The sequence below is a fragment of the Chlorella variabilis genome, assembly GCF_000147415.1.
Source record: "Chlorella variabilis unplaced genomic scaffold CHLNCscaffold_9, whole genome shotgun sequence".
NCBI classification, from domain to species: domain Eukaryota; kingdom Viridiplantae; phylum Chlorophyta; class Trebouxiophyceae; order Chlorellales; family Chlorellaceae; genus Chlorella; species Chlorella variabilis.
In genome coordinates, this window is record NW_005435079.1 from 366,686 (window position 1) to 384,802 (window position 18,117).

The following is an 18,117-nucleotide window of genomic DNA, read 5'->3' on the forward strand; positions in this document are numbered from 1 at the left end:
GAGGGAAGTGTGGCCCACAGAGACCCTTGAGCAGCCGCGGCACTGGCCAAGTACTTGCAGTACCCCCATTTGACGGCCGCCGCACGCGTTGCAGCAGGTCTTGCCAGAGGCTCGGCACAAAGGAGCATCGCAAAGCGCAAAACAAAAGAGACCTATAGGTACTGCTTCACCAGCTTGCCCCAATCACTCAGTTGGAGCGGCATTGAAATGCCGCACCCATTGTTGCTCAGGTCTTGTAACAAGCTGGGCGGGCACCGCATGTGCAGCGTCCACGCCAGCCACGGCAGCCCCAGGGCGTTGCACTGCTGCATTAACGTCTCCGCATGCGCCATGGTCATGTCGCTGATTGTGGCTGGCCCAAACTCGCCAATGATGACTGGCAAGGAGGCGGCGGGGTTTATAAACAGGCTCTGGAAGTCGGCCGCAATATTGTCTGCGGGATAAAGCCACACGCAAAGGGGCGGGTGAATTGCACGGTGGGCTGATAGGCAGCAAGCCACCAAATTGTGCCGCCAACACGAGCAGCACGGAATGGACCCATCCCAGTCGCAGCCCTGTTCACTCACATGGGTGCGTTTCGTACACCACATTCAAGCCTTGGCCAGCGGTGATGGGGTGCGTCATGTAGTAGGCCAATGAGCGAGCCCAGCCACGCGTGCCCTGCACTGCCACGATGTGTGCAGGCATGCCCAGCGCCGCCTCCTGCTCCCGGATGGCCGCCACTGCGAAGTTCATGGCGTGCCAGACCTGGAGGCAGGCACCAATCCCCCATACCAGCAGCGACATTAGTGCGGCGGCAACACAGCGGAGTGCACACTGTGCCATGCCCTGGAAAAAGAAAGAAAGAAACAAGGATTCTGCCCACCTGTGCATCCTGGGCGCCATCGTAGTTGGATTCTGGCTCGTTGGCGACGCCAAACCAGACATGCGGGTGCTGGCCCACAGCCGTCACAACCTGCTTCCAGAGTGCGTTTGTAGCAGCAGTGGGCCAGTTGAGCGCGGTGGTGCCCCTGCAAGCCAGGCAAAACGCTGGTGGGGGGCGAGGAAGTTGGGCAGGCGCACGCTGCCTTCCACGCTGTTGGCACAACGCAGCATCCCCCGGCCACCTGGTGCTCACCAGGCCGTTTTGCTGTTCCATGCGCTCAGCAGCACTTGCACATGCTTGAACTTCGCGCCAATGTAGGCAATCAACTCGGCAATATCTTGCAGGTAGCGTTGATTGATGGCGCAATCCGGCCAGCAGTATTGATTCAAAGCCTCCCCTGGAGCATATGCCTCCATGGCTAATCGAAAAAAAGTTGCACCCCTGCATGCATGGCACCGTAGTGGCATCGCACAATGAACATGCAGGGAGAAGCTGGCTGCTGCACAAGGTCTGCGGGGTCAGTTGCTGCGCACTCCCCCTTTGCTCGGCTCACATGTTGGTGACGGCAAAGTCGATGCGGCGCTTGACCTCCGTCACATTCTGGCTACCCAGGCAGGCACCACAGCTGCGTGTGTCATGCAGATTGGTCCCCCGTCCCGAGAAGCGGGTGCCGTTGGGCCAGAAGATACCATTGCCAGAGGTGTATAGGGCACGGGAAGATGAAGGCGGGCTAGGCTTTGGTGGCGGTGGCCTTGGGGACGGCGGCCTCAGGGACGGCGGCCTCGGGGACGGCGGCCTCGGGGACGGCGGCCTCGGGGATGGCGGCCTTGGGGTTGGTGGGGGGGGCAGCGGCCTAGGGCTTGGTGGTGGTGATATGGACGGCGGTGGTACAACACAGGCAGATGGCGGCAGTGCAGCCAGCGTGATGGACTCTAAGAGCAGGGCGGGCTGTTGGGTGCCGGCCCAGTTGTTGCGCCAAAACACCGACAGTAGCTTTGACAGATCTGGCCCCGCGCCCAGGTCAGCCAGCGGCACGAACACCGACTGCCACGCCTGCCCTGCGCGATTGTCCTTCAAGTAGCGCCTGAGAGGCACGGCCTGCAGAGCATGGCAGCCAGGGGTGCACAAGCGAATTGGCATGTGCCGTCTGTCGCTGCACAGACGCATGGGTGGCGAGAAAGTTGTATGCAACAGGTGGGTTTGGCAGCACGACGAGAGAGAAAATGCTCTGATTGGAGGGCAGGGGCACCTTTGCGCTGCCATCAGGCTCGGCGGCAGTGGCAACTTGGATGCCAACACGCACAGTCGCGGCAGGAACGAAGTCGGACCCAGCAGCCAGCTTGAAAGCCAGGCCAGCAAACTGCCCGCCACTAGCATTCACGGGGCCAGCCTTAAAGTAAAATTGGCAGGCAGCGCCTGGCTTCGGAAAGAACACGGCAGCCCTGCCACCAGCAACTGCAGTAGTGGAGTCGGCCAGACGCCCGCCGTTGTAGGACGAGTCGCCGACCGCTGCCGACATACCGCTCTGATAGATAATCAAATCTGGGACCAGCTGCTTGGCTGCACCAGAGGGGCGGCAGGTCATTTTGCACAAGGGGGGGTGGGGTAGCGTACATGAGCTGCCCGGCCAAGTTCGCCGCCCTGGTACCCACCGGCGGCAGCTGCGGGGGGGGTGGAGGCGAGGCAAACTGTAGCTAGAAGCACCAGGAGAGGCCACAGCGCCCATGAGCCAGGGTTGCATTGCCTGGCAGTCTGCATTCGCCCTCCAGCTCCTGCGGCTCAAGCGCAGGCGGGCGGGCGGTGGACCACACAGATCAAATTCCGGTGCGCACCCATTAATGAGTCAGAATTCACGTGGGATTATGCAGCTGGACAGAGGGAGGCCTGCTCTCGTGCCTCCCGGAAACAGCGGCCGCCCGGAGGCGCAACGCTGTGGCGGGCACCCCCAAGGTTGCAAGCCTCCCAAGCTGCTGCCTCTCGCCTAGCAGAGCTTGTTTAGCGCTGTAGAGGGAACCGAGGCCCCAACTGCGTCTGCCCTGGTCTGCAGAGGGGCTGTCTTTGTGCTATCGCAGTTTTTCTGGCAGGTAAGGCATGTGCGAGGGACAGTTGGCAACGCATTGGGCAATTTGGACAAATTGAGCACTGCGTCCATGCAGCTTCTCAGCATGCGCAGGTAAGCGCCGATGAGCTCGGGCGGCATGCTGCCACTGATAGCTCCCTGCATGCAGCCTGCACATTAAACATATGGACGTATTAAAGCAGATGGACAGCACTTTACCCACCCTGGTGCTGGCATCCAGCAGCGGCTTGAAGCAGCAACAGAACATTGTTAAACAGGGGGGAACAGCAGAACACCAAAACAGCGGGGAAGAAAACCAACAGGAAAGTGCAGCAGCAGGCAGCAAAGAGCAGTGCATTGGTACAGCGCATGGCATGCGGAGCATGGGCCATGGCCGGCCCGCAGGGGCGGCCAGCAGAAGTCGGCGGACGCCCTGGCCGCATTGGGGGCGCCGCAGCATGCCGGCCGCGTTCTGCCAGGCACGCATGCCGGCCGCGTTCTGCCAGGCACGCAAGTCCGTCAAGCTGTTCTACGGCGGCATCACGCCGCCGCCCGCTTCTCCGCCGCCTGCTTGTCCGCCCAGGAGGTCAGCGAGGAGTTTGGCCGTGCAGACAGCCCGATGACCAGAATAGCCGTGGCTGCGCCGAATGTGGCATACCTGCGGCGGGAGGGGGTGAAGGACTCTTGAGCGTCTGGGAGATGCCATGTGAACTGAAGGAGTTGGGGGGCTCGCCAGATCGCAAGGCTAAGGCCAACACTAGTCGCTGGCCCCGCAACACCCGCACACCGCTGTTGCGGCGGCGGGTTTGGCGCGAGGATTAGCTGCTGTCGGCGGCAGCAATCGCGGCCCTCTGGCAATCAGGCATGGCTGCTCGGCCCCTACTGAGAACAGCCTGCCCCCGTGGTTCAGCCATGGCTTTGCCTGGACGCGGACGCCCCACGCCCTTTGCACCCCGCTGGACTCACCAGGGCCCCTCCCAGCTCTCCCACTTCCTGCTCTGGCCGGGTGGAGGCGGGGTCTCCCCAAACAGGTTGCCCCCTGGCTCCGATTTTCCTTCAGCGAAGAAGCTGCCGCCGCCACCACTACCGCGCGTTTTGGAGCAACGGCGAGCCGCCAGGGGCAGCCTGCGCAACAGCAGCGACATTGCCTTCCCCCGCCGCTCGGTGCCCGCTGCTGATGCTTGAGAGATTGCAAGGGATGCAGGGTAGTGGTGGGGCTGGCGGCCAGTGGCGCTCCTGGAGTTTCATGGGATAAGCGGGGTGGCCAGCACAGCACCACCCAGGTTTGCGCCCGAGGTGGATGTCCCTCCCCGCTTCGCTGCGTTCATTGTGGTCTTACGTGCATGCATTTGTACACATTTTGCGCCCTTTAGCCGCTAACTTGCGCGAGCCATGTGCGGCACTGCATTGTAGCCGACCTGTGTAGCGGCCCACGCACCCTGGCTCGCGTTCTATCAGCTCAGTACACAGGCTATATAGTGGTGGGGAACGGGCGGAGCGCGGTATGCAGCGCAGCGGGGACTTCCTCTAGTGCTCAGCACTTGGCAGGAACGGCGGCAGGGTGGCTGAGGGTGGCTGCAGGCTTGGGCTGGCAGGTGGTTGCCCATTTTCAGCCCTCATCAACGTCATCAACATATCGTTCTATTGCTTTACAGAGTCAGTGGGAAGGTGAGAGGTCATTGAGGCAGTGGGGTCAAGGGTGTGGTGCATTCGGTGCTGGACGGTTTTGCGGCAATGGCACGCCGGACGGGTGCAGGCCAGGCGCATGCATAGGAGCATTCAAGGCATGTAGCGTGCCCATCATCGACTGTATCTGGGCCAGCTGGATGTGCGGTGGGACGCCCATGCCAGCGACATGAGGCATGGCCAGCGACATTCAGGGGGGCACAGGCATGAGAGCGGGGCAGGTTGGCAGCCCCATTTGGGGCCCTTGCTGCGGCAGCGCTGCTGCTGCGGCAGCGACTGCCGTCTGCTGCTGCTGCTGCTGCTGCTGCTGCTGCTGCTGCTGCTGCTGCTGCCACTGCTGCGCTATCACCCGCTGAGACTGAACCGCCGGCCGAAATGAAGGAGCCTCGTGCAACTTGAGCGCGTTCACAGCCGCACGGCGCCGGGGCGCCACACGGGCGGTGCCACGCGTGGCCACGGGCGGCCGCCAGCAGGGAATGCACAGCGGAGAGTGGCGCAGTGCTGCGCTCCCACAGGCCGTTTTGCAAGTCTGGAGGTTCCTGTGCAGGCAGCACTGCAGCTGGTCCGTGGTGGGGCATTGCATCTCATTGATAGGTGGCAGGCGGACAGCGACATGCGGCGGCAGCAGGGGGCAGAACAATGTCTGCGACCCGTGGGACCTCTATCCAGATACCGTGTCTCCTTCTATGACGATTGTTGAATACATGAGGGCCTCCCCTCATGATCATCATCATCATCATGCAAACCCTAGGGTGCAGACCTGTGCCAACAGGGACTGCCACCTGGCCGCGTCCGTTTCGTTCGGGAATTACGTATCATCTTTGATCGCCAACCGAGGCAATATGGAGTAGCCACGGGGCTTGATATCCACTTGCGCACTTGTGGAGCAGCCAGAGTGGGCTTCGATCGTGCACTCCTCCCATCCGCCTCTCTGCACGGCCTGGACAGTTCACCGCAATACAGGGCAAGTATCAACATCAGCGGCAGGGACTCCAAGGGCCTCCTGCAAGGGGGCAGGGACTGGGTAGCCGAAAAATGGGCCTGGCCAGGCCTGCGGCGAGCCCTGCTGACTGCCAGTCTGTCGTTATGGTGCTGCAGGAGGGCAGCCCTTGGCACGGTCAGAGGCAATGAGCGCCACCACCACAGGTGGCAGCGACGGCGATGGTGCCGCCGGTCAGCTGCAGGACGTGTGGCAGGTGCTTGAGCTGGCGGCGATCCACCACGCCGACCGGTTGGCGGTGGTGGACTGTGCGGCGGGGAGCGGGCGGCAGCTGACGTACGCTCAGCTGTTTGAGCGGGCAGCGGCGCTGGCCGCTCACATGCGGGGCGCGGGTGTGCGGCGCGGTGACCGCATCGCCATCCTCTCCCGCAACTCCTCTCATGTCATTGAGCTGCACTTTGCGGCAGCCGCCATCCATGCCGTGGTGGTCAACCTTAACATCCACCTGGCGCCGTGCGAGCTGGCCTTCATCTGCGCGGATGCAGCGCCCAAGCTGGTGTTTGCGGACGTGCACTGCGCTCCCGCCCTGCTGGCTGCGCACGCCAGTGTTCTCCAGAGTCGAGCAGCAGTGGACCAAGCAGTAGCAGCGACGGCACCGCCGCCGCTGTTTGATAGCGTGGTGTGGATGCTTGTGGAGGGCGGCGCAGAGGTGCCGGCCGGTGGCGAGGGCGTGCAGGTGGGCCAACACCTGCAAGGGCATGCCGCCTTTCGGGCCATACATTTTTCGCAATGCTGTCAAATGCGGGAACCCAAGCTTTGTCGCAACAGATCGATGTCCAAGGCAGGGACTGACCTGCCACCCTGCAGGCATTCGAGTACGAGGCATGCCTGGCGGGCGCTGCTGCTGGCGGCCGCGCTGGCGCCCAGCTGGCGGGTGTTTGCGCCGAGGTGCTCGCAGATGGCAGCGAGGAGGATGGTTTCCACCTGTACTACACCAGCGGTACCACAGGCGTACCCAAGGGCGTGCTGCTCAGCCACCGCATCGTTATGCACCATGCAGTCGGGACCATCAAAGGTGCGGTGGGGGTGGCGGGGTAGAAGATGGTTGGCTGGGCTTGCTCCTTGGCGACAATGCGCGCCGGCAGGTGCCCTACATGCCACCTCTTTCACCACTCCCTTCATACTGGAGCCTGCATGCCGACCTTCCATTTCCTCACCTTCCCATGCATCCACATCCCTTGCCCCGCAGAGATGAACTTGAGCCGGCACGATGTATGGGGCCACTTTGCGCCCATGTTCCATCTGGTGGATGTGTTTGCGGTGTACGCCATCACGCTGGTGGGCGGGCGCCACGTCACGCTGCCCACCTTCACGCCGCAAGACACGCTGCTGGCCATCGGTTAGTGTGCATGTTGCTGGGCTGCGCGCGATGCAGCCAGGAGCTGCTGGCGTGGCTTTGATAACTGCTGCTGGGCTAGGCGTTTGGGTCGCAACGCGCATGTCATGGCGGCTGTGTCGATCTGCTTGTCCCCTGGTTGCCTGTCGCAGAGCGGGAGCGTGTGAGCGCCACCAACATTGCCTCCACCATGGTGGCCATGCTGGTCAACAACCCCCTGGTGGAGCAGCTGGACCTCACCAGCCTGCGCGTGCTCAGCTGCGGTGGCAGCCCCCAGAGCCCTGCAGGTGGGCTGCTGCTGTATGTGCAGCATCCACCTGCTTCCTGTGCTTGCTGAGCGTATGCCTCTAGACTGTCCTACAAACCACTCCAATCCCTTTGCTCCGTGTAGTGGTGGTGCGGGCCATTGCCGTGTTTGGCTGCGAGTTTTTTCTCTCCTATGGCATGACCGAGTGCTGCGGCAAGATCTCTATGAGCATCCTGCCGCCGCGGGGAATGCTGCACGGAGTGTCTGGTGGGACCTCAATATGGCAGTGCAGCTGCATGTGTGCAAGTTAAAATGCCTGCTGAGCTTGTTGGCTCCCTTCGTTTTGTGTGCAGTGGAGGAGCAGCTGGCATTGGTGACCAGCAGCGGGCGGCCATTTGAGCTGATTAGTGTGCGGGTGGTGGGGGAGGATGGCAACGATGTGGCCAAGGATTCCCAACAGGTGAACTCACACATGGTTGTTCCAAGCGACTTCATTTCTCGGGTTGATCTTCATGAGACAGCTGATCAGTTCAGCACTGTCGGGGCAATGTACTGCAGGTTGGCGAAGTGTGGGTCCGCGGCCCGACTGTGTTCAGTGGTTACTGGGGCCTGCCCGCGGCTACCGCCGAGAGCTTTGCTGAGGGCGGCTGGTTCAAGTAAGTCATCTGCCACCTGCCAGCCTGGCAACAGCTGTCTATGCAATCCACATTGCAAGCTGACAGCATGGCCAGCACCAGCATAGTTTGAACATGCTTGATGCCATGCCATTGCCTGGCCTGGCCTGCCTTGGGTGCAGGACAGGAGACCTGGCCACCGCAGCCCCCAACAATTACATCCACGTGGTGGACCGCAAGAAGGACATGCTGCTGGTGGGCGGCGAGAACGTGTACAGTGAGTGGCTCTGCACGCTGACCCGCGACATAATAGGAGCATGGACTAGCCGTCTCTCCCGCTTGACTTGATGCTTGCTGCTTTGTATGTGGCTGGCTTGCTCCAGTCGTCTTTCCTCAACAATCTGATACCTGCACCATCATAAGCCCTGTCTGCTGTTGTTTGCAGCCACCGAGGTGGAGGCTGTACTGTATGGACATCCTTCGGTGCACCAGGCGGCCGTGTTTGGGATGCCCAGCCGCATCATGGGCGAGCTGGTGGGCGCTGCAGTCACCCTGCGCCCCGAGGCTGCCGTACAGGCGAGCACAACAACAGAACGGTCAAGTTTTGACAAGCAGCGTGGGCTGGGGTGCATGCTGCATGGCCACGAACATCTAACAGCTGGATGCAATGTATCGCTTGCTCGCACCTGCGCCTATGTGTTTCCTATGGCTGTGTGCAGGGCACGACTCCCCGTGAGCTGATTGACTGGTGCGCTGCCAGACTGGCGCACTTCAAGGTGCCTGCAGCGGTACACATTCTGCCCAAGATGCCCACCACTGGTTCTGGAAAGATTTTGAAAACTGAGCTGAGGAAGATGCTTGGTGGCACTGCCAGTGGTGCTGCTGTTGGGGCTACCCCTATTGCCGGCCCCGCAGCCCCACATGTCAGCCTGGCTGAGGCAGCAGCAATGCTGGCGGCAGCCTGCGGCGGCGGCCTGTCGTGCCAGCCTCTGGATGCCGGGATGGGCGCCGAATGGGGACGGGAGCTGCTGCCAGACCTCACATACGTGCTTGTGGTTGAGCACGCAGCAGACATCCAGAAGCAGGCAAGTGGGGTGTTTGGGACGGGTGTCTGGTATAATGGAGAGCCCCATCATTTGTTTCTTTGGTTTTTGAAGAGGAACGCTAACAGTCTTGCATCATTGTTCATGCTTCCACTGTGCTTCTGCAGGTGGAGGCTGCTGTGCGCACCAAGGGAATGCGCAATGTGGCAGTCGTGAGCTTTGAGAAGCCTGCGACCGAACAATTGGCTGGGCTGTCGGAGCTGGCTGATGGCAATTCTCGCTTGCTGGTGTTGCACGTGGAGCAGGCGGCATGCGCTGCGACCACAGCTTTGAACAGTAGTGGGACCAGCCCTCGCCAGCTCCATACGGCCCTGGCGGCAGCCCGTGAGCTGTTGCCGCCATTTGGCGGCGTGCTGCATGCGTGGGTGGCACCTGAAGAGGCTGCCGCTGCTTCTGCTGCTGTGGCCGCAGCAGAGATGAGTGCTACTTCAGCACAGGCGGCGCCTACAACTCTGTCTGAGGCACCTGTGATTACGCCTGCGGGTGAACCAGCCAAGGAGGCTCTTTTAGCGGCCGCCATGAAACGCAGCATTGTTGCAGCAATCGGCTCGCTGCTAGGTGAAGCAGTGGCACTCGGAATTGGGGGTGACGAGCCGCTGATGTCGGCTGGCCTGACATCTACTCTAGCGGTGCAGCTGACTCAGCAGCTGGAGGCAAGCTTGGGTGCTGAGTTGCCCGGCACCCTGGTCTTTGACTATCCTTCCATTAATGAAATGGCGGCCTTTCTGGCTGCCGAGCTGGCAGGCAAAGTTAGCAGTGCCAACAGCGTGCCAGCGGCCAGTGGCGCTGTGTTGCCAGCAACAGTGTCCACCCCGCCCCGTGCTGCTGCCCCATCAGGCAGAGCAACGCTCGCTAAGTCAGCGCCCAAGCAGGTCGCCCCCATAACTCCTCCTGCATCTGCACCAGCCATCCCGACGCAGTTGGCCGCTGCTGGCAGTGCCCTCGTACTACAGCAGGTGATGCAGCTGCTGGGGAAGTCGGCGGCAGCAGCTGACCTCACAGCAGATGTGCCGCTAATGTCAGCAGGCTTGACCTCTACCCTGGCAGTGCAGCTGACACAGCAATTGGAAGAGGCAGTTGGGGCGGAGCTGCCCGGTACCCTGGTGTTTGACTACCCAACAGCAAATGAGATTGGGGGCTTCCTGGCGGCCGAGGGCCTGCTCCTCCAGCTCAGCTCCATTGCACCTGCCAGTACAGCAGCGGCAGCTTCTGGTGACCAGCAGCGGGCGCTGGTGACAGGCCTCGTTCTGCGCGAGGCAGGCAACCTACTCGGCGGCAGCACCAGCCTCAGCGGTGATGCGCCGCTGATGTCGGCGGGCCTCACCTCTGCCTTGGCGGTGCAATTAGTGACGGCTTTGGAGATTGCTGTCGGCACCGAGCTTCCAGGCACCCTGGTGTTTGATTACCCTACTGGTGAAGGCAGCCAACTGCGTCCTAACAGCTTATTGCTCATGTCCAGCAGATCAACCCTTACGTGCCCTCCTGCCTGCAGCCTGTGAGATTGCGGACTACCTCATTGCGGAGGGCGTGCTCCCTGCGGGCATCCCCAGCCTGGGCGCCCAACAGGTGGCGCCAGCACCAGTCTCATCCGAGATGGCAGTTGTGGAAGTGCGTCTGTTGGCTGCCTTGCCGATTCCCATCCGCATGACATGTCATGTGCATTTTTTATCGGGGCTCACTGAAGCAAGTTCGCAAGCCCGTGCTTGCTGGACGCCTGCAGGAAGTGGTCCGCCCGCTTTGTGCAGTCACCTCCTCCTCCCATCGCGTCCCCGGTGGCCAGCTCAGCTTCCAACCCGTAACAGCGGGCAACGACCGCATCGGCGTGGTGCCGCTGGAGCGCTGGGATGTGGAGGTGGCGCCTGCGGACAATCAAGCAGGCGAGTACTGTCGTCCGTGGCCTGCTGAATGCTGGACGTGCTAGTCATCCAATGCCTGGTGGATAGGCACATCCCCTCCTCTTGCTGCTGCCGCATGCAGAGCTGAACCAGCAGTTTGGATCGTTCCTGGCCGGAGCCGACCAGTTCGATGCAGCGGCGCTGGGCGTCTCACCCGCCGAGGCGCTGCTTATGGACCCTCAGCAGCGCCTGGTCATGCAGTCATTTTCAGGTGAGGGTGCTATTTGGCAGGCCTTCTCTACCGCGTTATGTGTGTCGCTTTTTGAACAGCAGCGCTGTACCCCTGCCGCCCCTCCGCAGAGGCAATGAATGGGCACCTGGCGCACCACCACCCCTCCCGTGCGACTGGGGTCTATGTGGGTGTCTCCCAGCTGGAGTACGCCCGCATCAGCCTGGAATCAGGCGGCGGCGCACTGAACACCTACTATGCCACTGGCGCCCACCTCAGCGTGGCCTCAGGTGCTAGGCGGGACTTAGCAGATGCAGCTGCTGCTCCCATCCATTTGCCTTTGGTTACTTCCTCAGGCTGGCTGCCTGTATCCATCAATTACAGGCCGCCTGTCCTTCACCTTCGGCTTCAAGGGCCCCGCAATGACAGTGGACACTGCCTGTTCCTCCTCCCTGGTCACCACACATCTCGCTGCCAAGGTCAGTTGGCCTGCTGGGTGACCCAGCTGCGTGTCGCACATATGTGCCTGAAAAGATCTGTGCTATCGTGTAGTAAGCCGAGATGGCATTGCATCACACAAAATTTGCTGCTGCTGCTGCGACTAGCTGCTTGTAGGGCTTGGAGCGAGGCGAATGCGAGGCTGCTGCAAGCGTGGGTGTCAACTTGACCCTGGTGCACAGCTGGACCCGTGCCTGCCTGCGCGCCGGCATGCTGTCGGAGGTCGGGCGCTGCAAGACACTGGACGCCTCAGCCGACGGCTATGTGCGGGCCGAGGGTGTGGGGGCGATAATGTTGGCTCTGGTGCATCCAGCTGACCAGCCTGCCGCTCGTCAGGCACTGGCGGCCGCAGACGATGGCAACAAAGCCCTGGCATGGCAGTCGCTGGTGCTGCTGGCAGGCAGCTCCGTCAACCAGGATGGGCGCAGCAGCAGCCTGACAGCTCCCAACGGCCCCAGCCAGCAAGAGGCGGTCAATGCCACGCTGCGCGATGGCGACCTGTCGGCCTGGCAGGTATCCCACCTGCAGATGCATGGCACAGGTAGGAGTGGAACAAGCAGCTTGCAGATACAGAGCATTTTAGGAGATGGGGAGTTCATTGCTGCTTCTGCCCCCCATCTCACGGTATGACATTCTACCGGCACGTGCTTCCTCTGCAGGCACCCCACTGGGCGACCCTATCGAGGTGGGCGCCGTTGCTGCGGTGCTCCTCAAGGCAGGCCAGCCCCGTGCCGCACCGCTGCACCTCACTGCTGCCAAGTCGTTCATGGGCCATGCGGAGCCCGCTGCCGGTATTGTGGGCATTGCCAAGCTGGCGCTGATTGTGGGGCATCAGCCTTTCAGACCCCATCCTGCACCTCACAACCGTGAATCATTACGTAGCCGCCACAGGTGGGGCTGGGAATCTGGCGCTGGGAGTTTTGCCAATGTCAATAGGAGATGGATAAGCTGAATGCATTCACGGATCCCAACATTCACTCGTAACTTGCTCTGCAACCTGCTAATTAACTGCATGCATTGTGTGCAGTGAATGCTGCTGCCAGCCACGGCGAGGCGCACCGCGTAGCGGCCCCACGCCAGCCCAGCGCCAGCATGGCAATTTCAGGCGGCCTTTACTTGGGAGGCATTTCTTCCTTTGCTTTCCAGGGCACCAATGCCCACGCCATCCTGGGCTCCAACAGCGCAGCTACTTTTTCCCTGCCAGGCCCTTCGGCTGCCTTTATGGAGGGTACATCCTTGCAGCACAGCCGCTACTGGGTGCTCCCGGCTGCGCATCCGCTGATTGGGAGCGGCAGTGTAAGCAACGGCAAGGCTGGCGTTCCGCGTACGGCAGCATTTGACTGCAACCTTCTGGCTCCACACCTCGCACTCTATGCCGACCATGTGGTGTTTGGAAGGGTGCTGTTCCCTGGCGCCGGCATGATGGAGACTGTGCTGGCCGCTGGCACCACCACTTTAGATAGCAGCAGCGGCAGCAGGCCAGCGCTGGCAATTGCTGGCATGGCCATCAGCAGCCCACTGATCATCTCTCACCCCTCCCAGCAGCAGGCTGGCGGCACTGTAATGCGATGCAGCCTGAACCCAGCAGCCGGTGACTTCCAGCTGGCGCATGCTGAGCGACGTGGCAGCAAGCACAGCACGCAGTGCGCAGGTGGCAGCCTTGCTGTAGCTGCCGCCACTGCCGTGGCCGTACGAGCTGCCGCAGCTGTGGCGGTTGGGGCCATGGCAATGCGGCGTGTGCTGCTCGGCAAGATTCTGGCTCTTGCAGCTGGGCATGCCACCGGCAGTGTTGTGGTAGACACCAGGCTCGATACGGATGGCTACCTGGTGCCACCACCGTGCATGGATGCCTGCCTGCACCTGGGAGTTGCAGCCCCCGGCTGCGGTGCCAAGGTGCCTGTGGCACTGGGTGCCTTTGCGCTCACAGACCGCCATGCGGCAGCAGGCACTGAGCTGGCGGGCTGCACCACGGCAGCGTACAGGGTGCCAGCTGGCCAGACAGACGTCTCCAGCTTTGCGATGCACGCCTCTGCGGGCGGTGCCTTTGCCAGCCTGGGGAGTCTGGAAACCAAGGTGACAAAGCCGAAGGCCGCCGGTCAGACAGCAGCAGCGGCTTCAGTAAAACCCGCAGAATTCCTGTATGAGGTGGACTGGGAGGTCGCTAGCCACCCTGCAACAGTCGGCACACATCAGGAACCAGAAGCATTGCTGGCCCTTGGCAGCAGCATCATGGCACTGGAGTTGGCAGCCGGCCCATGCCAGGCTGCCACAGCCGCCTTGACAGTGGTTCAGCAGACACAGGCAGCACAGGCCCCGGCGCTAAAAGTTGGCTTGCCAGAGGTGCTGTCTTGCGGCACCTCGGCTGCCCCTGGCTGCCCCACCAGCAAGCTGCTCGCTGCTGGGGCAGTGGAGGGGCTGCTACGTGTGGCTGCCACTGAGCACGCCTCGGCTGCCTACAGCCTGACAACATCTGACAGGATGAGTGCTGTGCCTTTGGCATTGGCTGACACCAGCCAGGGAACAGAGACGGGGATCTTGAGCACCAAGCGTGTGCATAAAGGGGTCGCTGCTGTACCACGCCTGTTGCCCAGGTAAGGCATGTCGTCTAATGGCAGGAGGTGCCTGGTCCTGCTGTACCTTCAAGTGGCCTTAATGAATGTGATGTTTAACCTTCTCTGCACTTGAGCAAACCACGCTTGCTTCTTTGCTACCACTCTTCTGCAGCCGCGCTGTGGCACCTGCGGCGGGTCTGTTGCAGATACGGCCCCTTCCACGTGGGTCCCTGGCTAGCCTGGCTTCCCAGGCCTTCGATTCTGCACCAGCTGCCACCAAGCTGAAATGTCACGATGTCATGGTGGCCGTCAAGGCGGTCGGCATCAACTTCAGGTGTGTATATATCACTGGGGAAAAAGTCAAGTTGTTTGCCATGAATAACAATGCTGGCAGTACAATTTCATAAAATGAACAACCATGCACACTCATCGTATAACCATGCACACTCATTTTATTTGCTGCTCGCTGTTATCCTTGCTTAGGGATGTGCTCAACGTGCTGGGCATGTACCCTGGAGACCCCGGCCCACCGGGCAGCGACTGTGCCGGGATCGTCATGCATGCCGGGTCTGCCTCGGGCTTCAAGCCAGGTGGGCTCTGCAGATGTGGTAATGTGCTCGTGTTGAAAAAGGCAAATGTTTCTGAGCCCAGTTGCATATCTATTGTGTAGGCGACGCCGTCTTTGGCCTGGCGCATGGCTGCCTGGGCACGGTTGTTTCCAGCCCTGGTGCCATGCTGGCACCCATGCCCAGCACGCTCAGCTTCCATGAAGCCGCTACCACCCCCACCGTGTTCATCACAGGCAAGCTTTCAGTTGTCATTGTGCAAAACTGCCGTGTAGAGCCATGTAGCTATATGCAAGGGAGCTGGCAAACCTTTGTTCCTGCAGTGGAGATGGCAATGGAGAAGGCGGCCGCCATGGCGCCGGGGGATCGGGTGTTGGTGCATGCTGCTGCTGGCGGCGTGGGCCTGGCAGCCATTCAAGTAGCGCAGGTGGGTTAAATTGCCCTGCTTTTGATGTGCGGCTGGCACTAGCTGTGCTTTTTGTGGAAACAAGAGCTATGCTCACTACTGCCCGACATCTGTGCAGGCCAAAGGTGCTGTTGTGCTGGCCACCGCTGGTGGAACTACCAAGCGGTCGCTGCTTCAGAGCTTGGGAGTCCCAAGCGTGCTGGGTTCCCGCGACACAGTGTTTGTCTCAGAGGCAGCTCAGCTGGGCGGCGCTGACATTGTCCTGAACAGCCTGACCAGCAGCGGCATGGTGGGTGGCTCGCTGGCAGCGCTCAGCCAGCACGGGCGATTTGTGGAGATCAGCAAGCGCGACATCTGGAGCCCGGCACGCGTGGCGCAGGGTGAGGCAGGCTGCCAGACTGAATGCTGAGTGCTCACCTCATAAAGGGATCTTCAATGTCCCTTCTTTCCCTGCAGAGCGTCCCGATGTCCTATATTCGCTTGTTGCTGTGGACTTTCTGCCGCCCTCCGTCATCAACACCACCCTTCACAAAGTGGCGGCCCAGCTTGCGGCCGGTGTGCTGCGCCCGCTGCGGCAAATCAGCCACAGCATGGGCTCCGTGGCCTCTGCTTTCCGTCAGATGATCCAGGCAAGTGGTTGGGCTGGGTTTGCGTTCTACGCTTTGGACATCCCCACGTGAAAACACAAATCTTGCAAACCGGTCTGGATCATTGATGCTGAGAGGGATGATTTTCTGGGATGGTCTCCTTGCAGGCCAGCCATGTCGGCAAGGTAGTCGCGGTCGCAGAGCGAGCCTCAGAAGCTCCACCCGTCACCCCAGCCCGCAGCTACCCAGCTGTGGCCATTACTGGTGGCTCAGGCGGGCTAGGCTTGATGATCAGCCAGTGGCTGGTACAATGCAATGGCCCAGCCCACATCCTTCTGCTCAGCCGCTCTGGCAGGGTGATGGATGCAGCAGCTGCTGGCCTGGCCGCCACGGCCGCCTGCATCAGCTCAGTCATGTCTGACACTGGGGCACCCGTGGATGCTACCGCAGCACTTGGTGCCGCTGCATTTTGGCAGGGCCCCGCCCTCCAGGCTGTGTTGCATGCCAGCGGCGTGCTCGCAGATTCTCTTCTTGGCGGACAGACTGCGTCGTCATTCAGGTGTGCAGAGCCCATTTTCATGACCCCTACGCACACAGGTAGGGTCACGATGCAAGCCCAGTACTTTTCCTTGTGGCCACCTGTGTGCAGGCGCGTGTTTGCACCCAAGCTGGGTGCACTGGAAACTGTTTCAGCTGCTCTTCAGCGCCAGCCTGTGGCCGCCCTGGCACTCTTCTCTTCAGTGGCCTCCCTGCTCGGCGCTGCTGGTCAGGTACGGATTGAACATCAAATCAAGATTGCCTGGTGGGATTGTTGACCAGACATGCTCAAACTATTCATGGATACCCCATTCACTGCCTCCAGGCCAATTATGCCGCTGCCAATGCGGCTATGGATGCATGCTCACATGCCTGGCAGGCGACAGGCTGCGCCTCCAAGAGCATACAGTGGGGCGCCTGGGCCTCCTCTGGTGCGGTGCCGCTGCTGCCGGTGGCGTCATGCCACAGATTTGCCTTTGACCTCGGTGTATGCTGAAATCGGGTTTATGCGCCTGCGTGCAGGCATGGCATCGGAGATGGTGCTGCGCCGGCTGCACCGCATCGGCCAAGGCAGCATCAGCGCTGATCAAGGCCTGCTGTCCCTTGCCGTCATTCTGCGTGGGCCCGCTGCCACTGCTGGCGCACCTGCCCTCCCTCAGCTGGCGGTCAATGCCTTCATCTGGGGAACCTATCTGAAGAGCAGCCAGCCTGCTTTCTTTGAGGCGATGGCGCCTGAGCAGGCGTCACTGCTGCAGGGTAGCAAGAAGGTGGTAGCAGCACCGAGCGACATTAAGCGCTCCGTGGCCGCGGTTGCCTCTGCGGCGGACCCGGCTGCTGTGCGGGAGCAAGTCAAGCGGGAGGTGGCAGCCGCTATCGTGCAGGTGTGGCTGCTGAGCTGACGTTGTCTGGGTCAAGCGGGAGAGCTGTTGTTAGCTCAATAGCTTTCCCAGCATGTAAAGCGCAAGCTGGCTGTTCTCGCTGATTTGTCACCGGCGTTCATGTTATCGCTGCCCGCAGGTGCTGGGCACTGCCATTGGTGACGACGAGCCGCTCATGTCAGCGGGACTGGACTCGCTTGGCTCTGTGGAGTTTGCAAACGTGCTGAGCCAGAAGCTCGGCATGCAAATGCCGGGCACCCTGGTGTTTGACTACCCTTCAGTCAATGCCGTCACAGAGTACCTCACAGCCCAGATGCTCAAGTCGGCGGTGGCAGCGCGTGCCATTGCTGTCCGGGGGCCTGTCTCCACTGAATCGTACGATGCCGAGGCTGAGTTGGCCGGGTATGGCAGCGTAGCAGTCGGATCAGACCTGGTGGCCACTGGCAAGTCGCCACGCCAGCGTTACCTGGCCATCTTGGCGGTTGTGGCACGGCCGCTCATGGCGGTGCCGTTGTCTGCTTGCGACCAGGTGAATTTTAGGGTCAACAAATGAAATAGAGCATGCCAAACAAGCCAGGCTGCTTTGAAGCACATGTGGTTCATGTGGTCCCCCCATGTCCCTGTGCAGGCCGACCTGGCAGCAGACCGCATCCATCGGGTGCCATTTGAGCGCTGGGACCTGGACCAGGCGGAGCGCCTGCAGGGGGACGCCCTCACTCAGGCTGCGCAGTTTGGCGCCTTCATGCTCGATGCCGACCTCTTTGATGGGACCGCTCATGGGCTGTCTGCTGCAGAGGCAGCTGCCATGGACCCACAGCACAGGTGGGGCTCCACTTCATAGAGCTATGCTCAGCCTGCTGTGCCGACTGGCTGCCTCGCACATTCCAATTGCGCAATGCCATGTGGTGCAGGCTGGTGCTAGAGGCATCTGGGGAAGCTCTGCTTGCTTCTGCACCCCTGAATCCGGTGGCACCAGCCAGAACCGGCGTGTTTGTTGGCATTTCATGGACAGAGTATGCTCGCATGGCAGCAGAAGCGGGCACAGGTGCGGGTTGGGAGGTTTCAGCTTGCTAATGCTTCGGCCGCCTCGCTTCGCCGCCACACATCACTGCCTCCTGT

The 18,117-nt window shown here is 61.3% G+C and overlaps 5 protein-coding genes across 5 annotated transcripts in view; 3 read left to right on the plus strand and 2 right to left on the minus strand.

The window, feature by feature from the left end:
• Positions 1-152: 152 nt before the first annotated feature.
• On the minus strand, positions 153-1,281 carry CHLNCDRAFT_145302 (hypothetical protein; the record flags this gene model as incomplete). Its single annotated transcript, XM_005848012.1, has 4 exons — positions 153-433; positions 567-747; positions 866-1,010; positions 1,118-1,281. The coding sequence occupies 4 exons, from the start codon at positions 1,279-1,281 to the stop codon at positions 153-155; spliced, it is 771 nt and encodes a 256-aa protein (XP_005848074.1).
• A 2,183-nt stretch (positions 1,282-3,464) lies between these two features.
• CHLNCDRAFT_145304 (hypothetical protein) lies at positions 3,465-4,069 on the minus strand (the record flags this gene model as incomplete). Its single annotated transcript, XM_005848013.1, has 2 exons — positions 3,465-3,582; positions 3,891-4,069. The coding sequence occupies 2 exons, from the start codon at positions 4,067-4,069 to the stop codon at positions 3,465-3,467; spliced, it is 297 nt and encodes a 98-aa protein (XP_005848075.1).
• A 1,779-nt stretch (positions 4,070-5,848) lies between these two features.
• On the plus strand, positions 5,849-8,661 carry CHLNCDRAFT_7741 (hypothetical protein; the record flags this gene model as incomplete). Its single annotated transcript, XM_005847848.1, has 10 exons — positions 5,849-6,178; positions 6,427-6,625; positions 6,800-6,949; positions 7,099-7,233; positions 7,338-7,453; positions 7,558-7,653; positions 7,752-7,849; positions 7,990-8,084; positions 8,253-8,377; positions 8,527-8,661. Coding segments are annotated over 10 exons (1,479 nt in total), but the record flags the coding sequence as incomplete, so codon positions are not given.
• A 2,449-nt stretch (positions 8,662-11,110) lies between these two features.
• On the plus strand, positions 11,111-12,102 carry CHLNCDRAFT_22890 (hypothetical protein; the record flags this gene model as incomplete). The annotated part of the gene is made up of 3 exons (XM_005847849.1): positions 11,111-11,264; positions 11,359-11,453; positions 11,590-12,102. The coding sequence occupies 3 exons, from the start codon at positions 11,111-11,113 to the stop codon at positions 12,100-12,102; spliced, it is 762 nt and encodes a 253-aa protein (XP_005847911.1).
• A 2,221-nt stretch (positions 12,103-14,323) lies between these two features.
• CHLNCDRAFT_57723 (hypothetical protein) overlaps positions 14,324-18,117 on the plus strand; it is a gene marked incomplete at its 5' end in the record, with an annotated part of 63,095 nt that continues 59,301 nt past the window's right edge. The window contains 10 exons of the mRNA XM_005847850.1: positions 14,324-14,358; positions 14,508-14,614; positions 14,914-15,017; positions 15,115-15,376; positions 15,453-15,672; positions 16,233-16,353; positions 16,780-17,001; positions 17,138-17,527; positions 17,627-17,820; positions 17,910-18,043. Of these exons, the coding sequence (XP_005847912.1) occupies positions 14,324-14,358; positions 14,508-14,614; positions 14,914-15,017; positions 15,115-15,376; positions 15,453-15,672; positions 16,233-16,353; positions 16,780-17,001; positions 17,138-17,527; positions 17,627-17,820; positions 17,910-18,043 (1,789 nt within the window). The remainder of the gene's footprint in view (positions 14,359-14,507; positions 14,615-14,913; positions 15,018-15,114; positions 15,377-15,452; positions 15,673-16,232; positions 16,354-16,779; positions 17,002-17,137; positions 17,528-17,626; positions 17,821-17,909; positions 18,044-18,117) is intronic.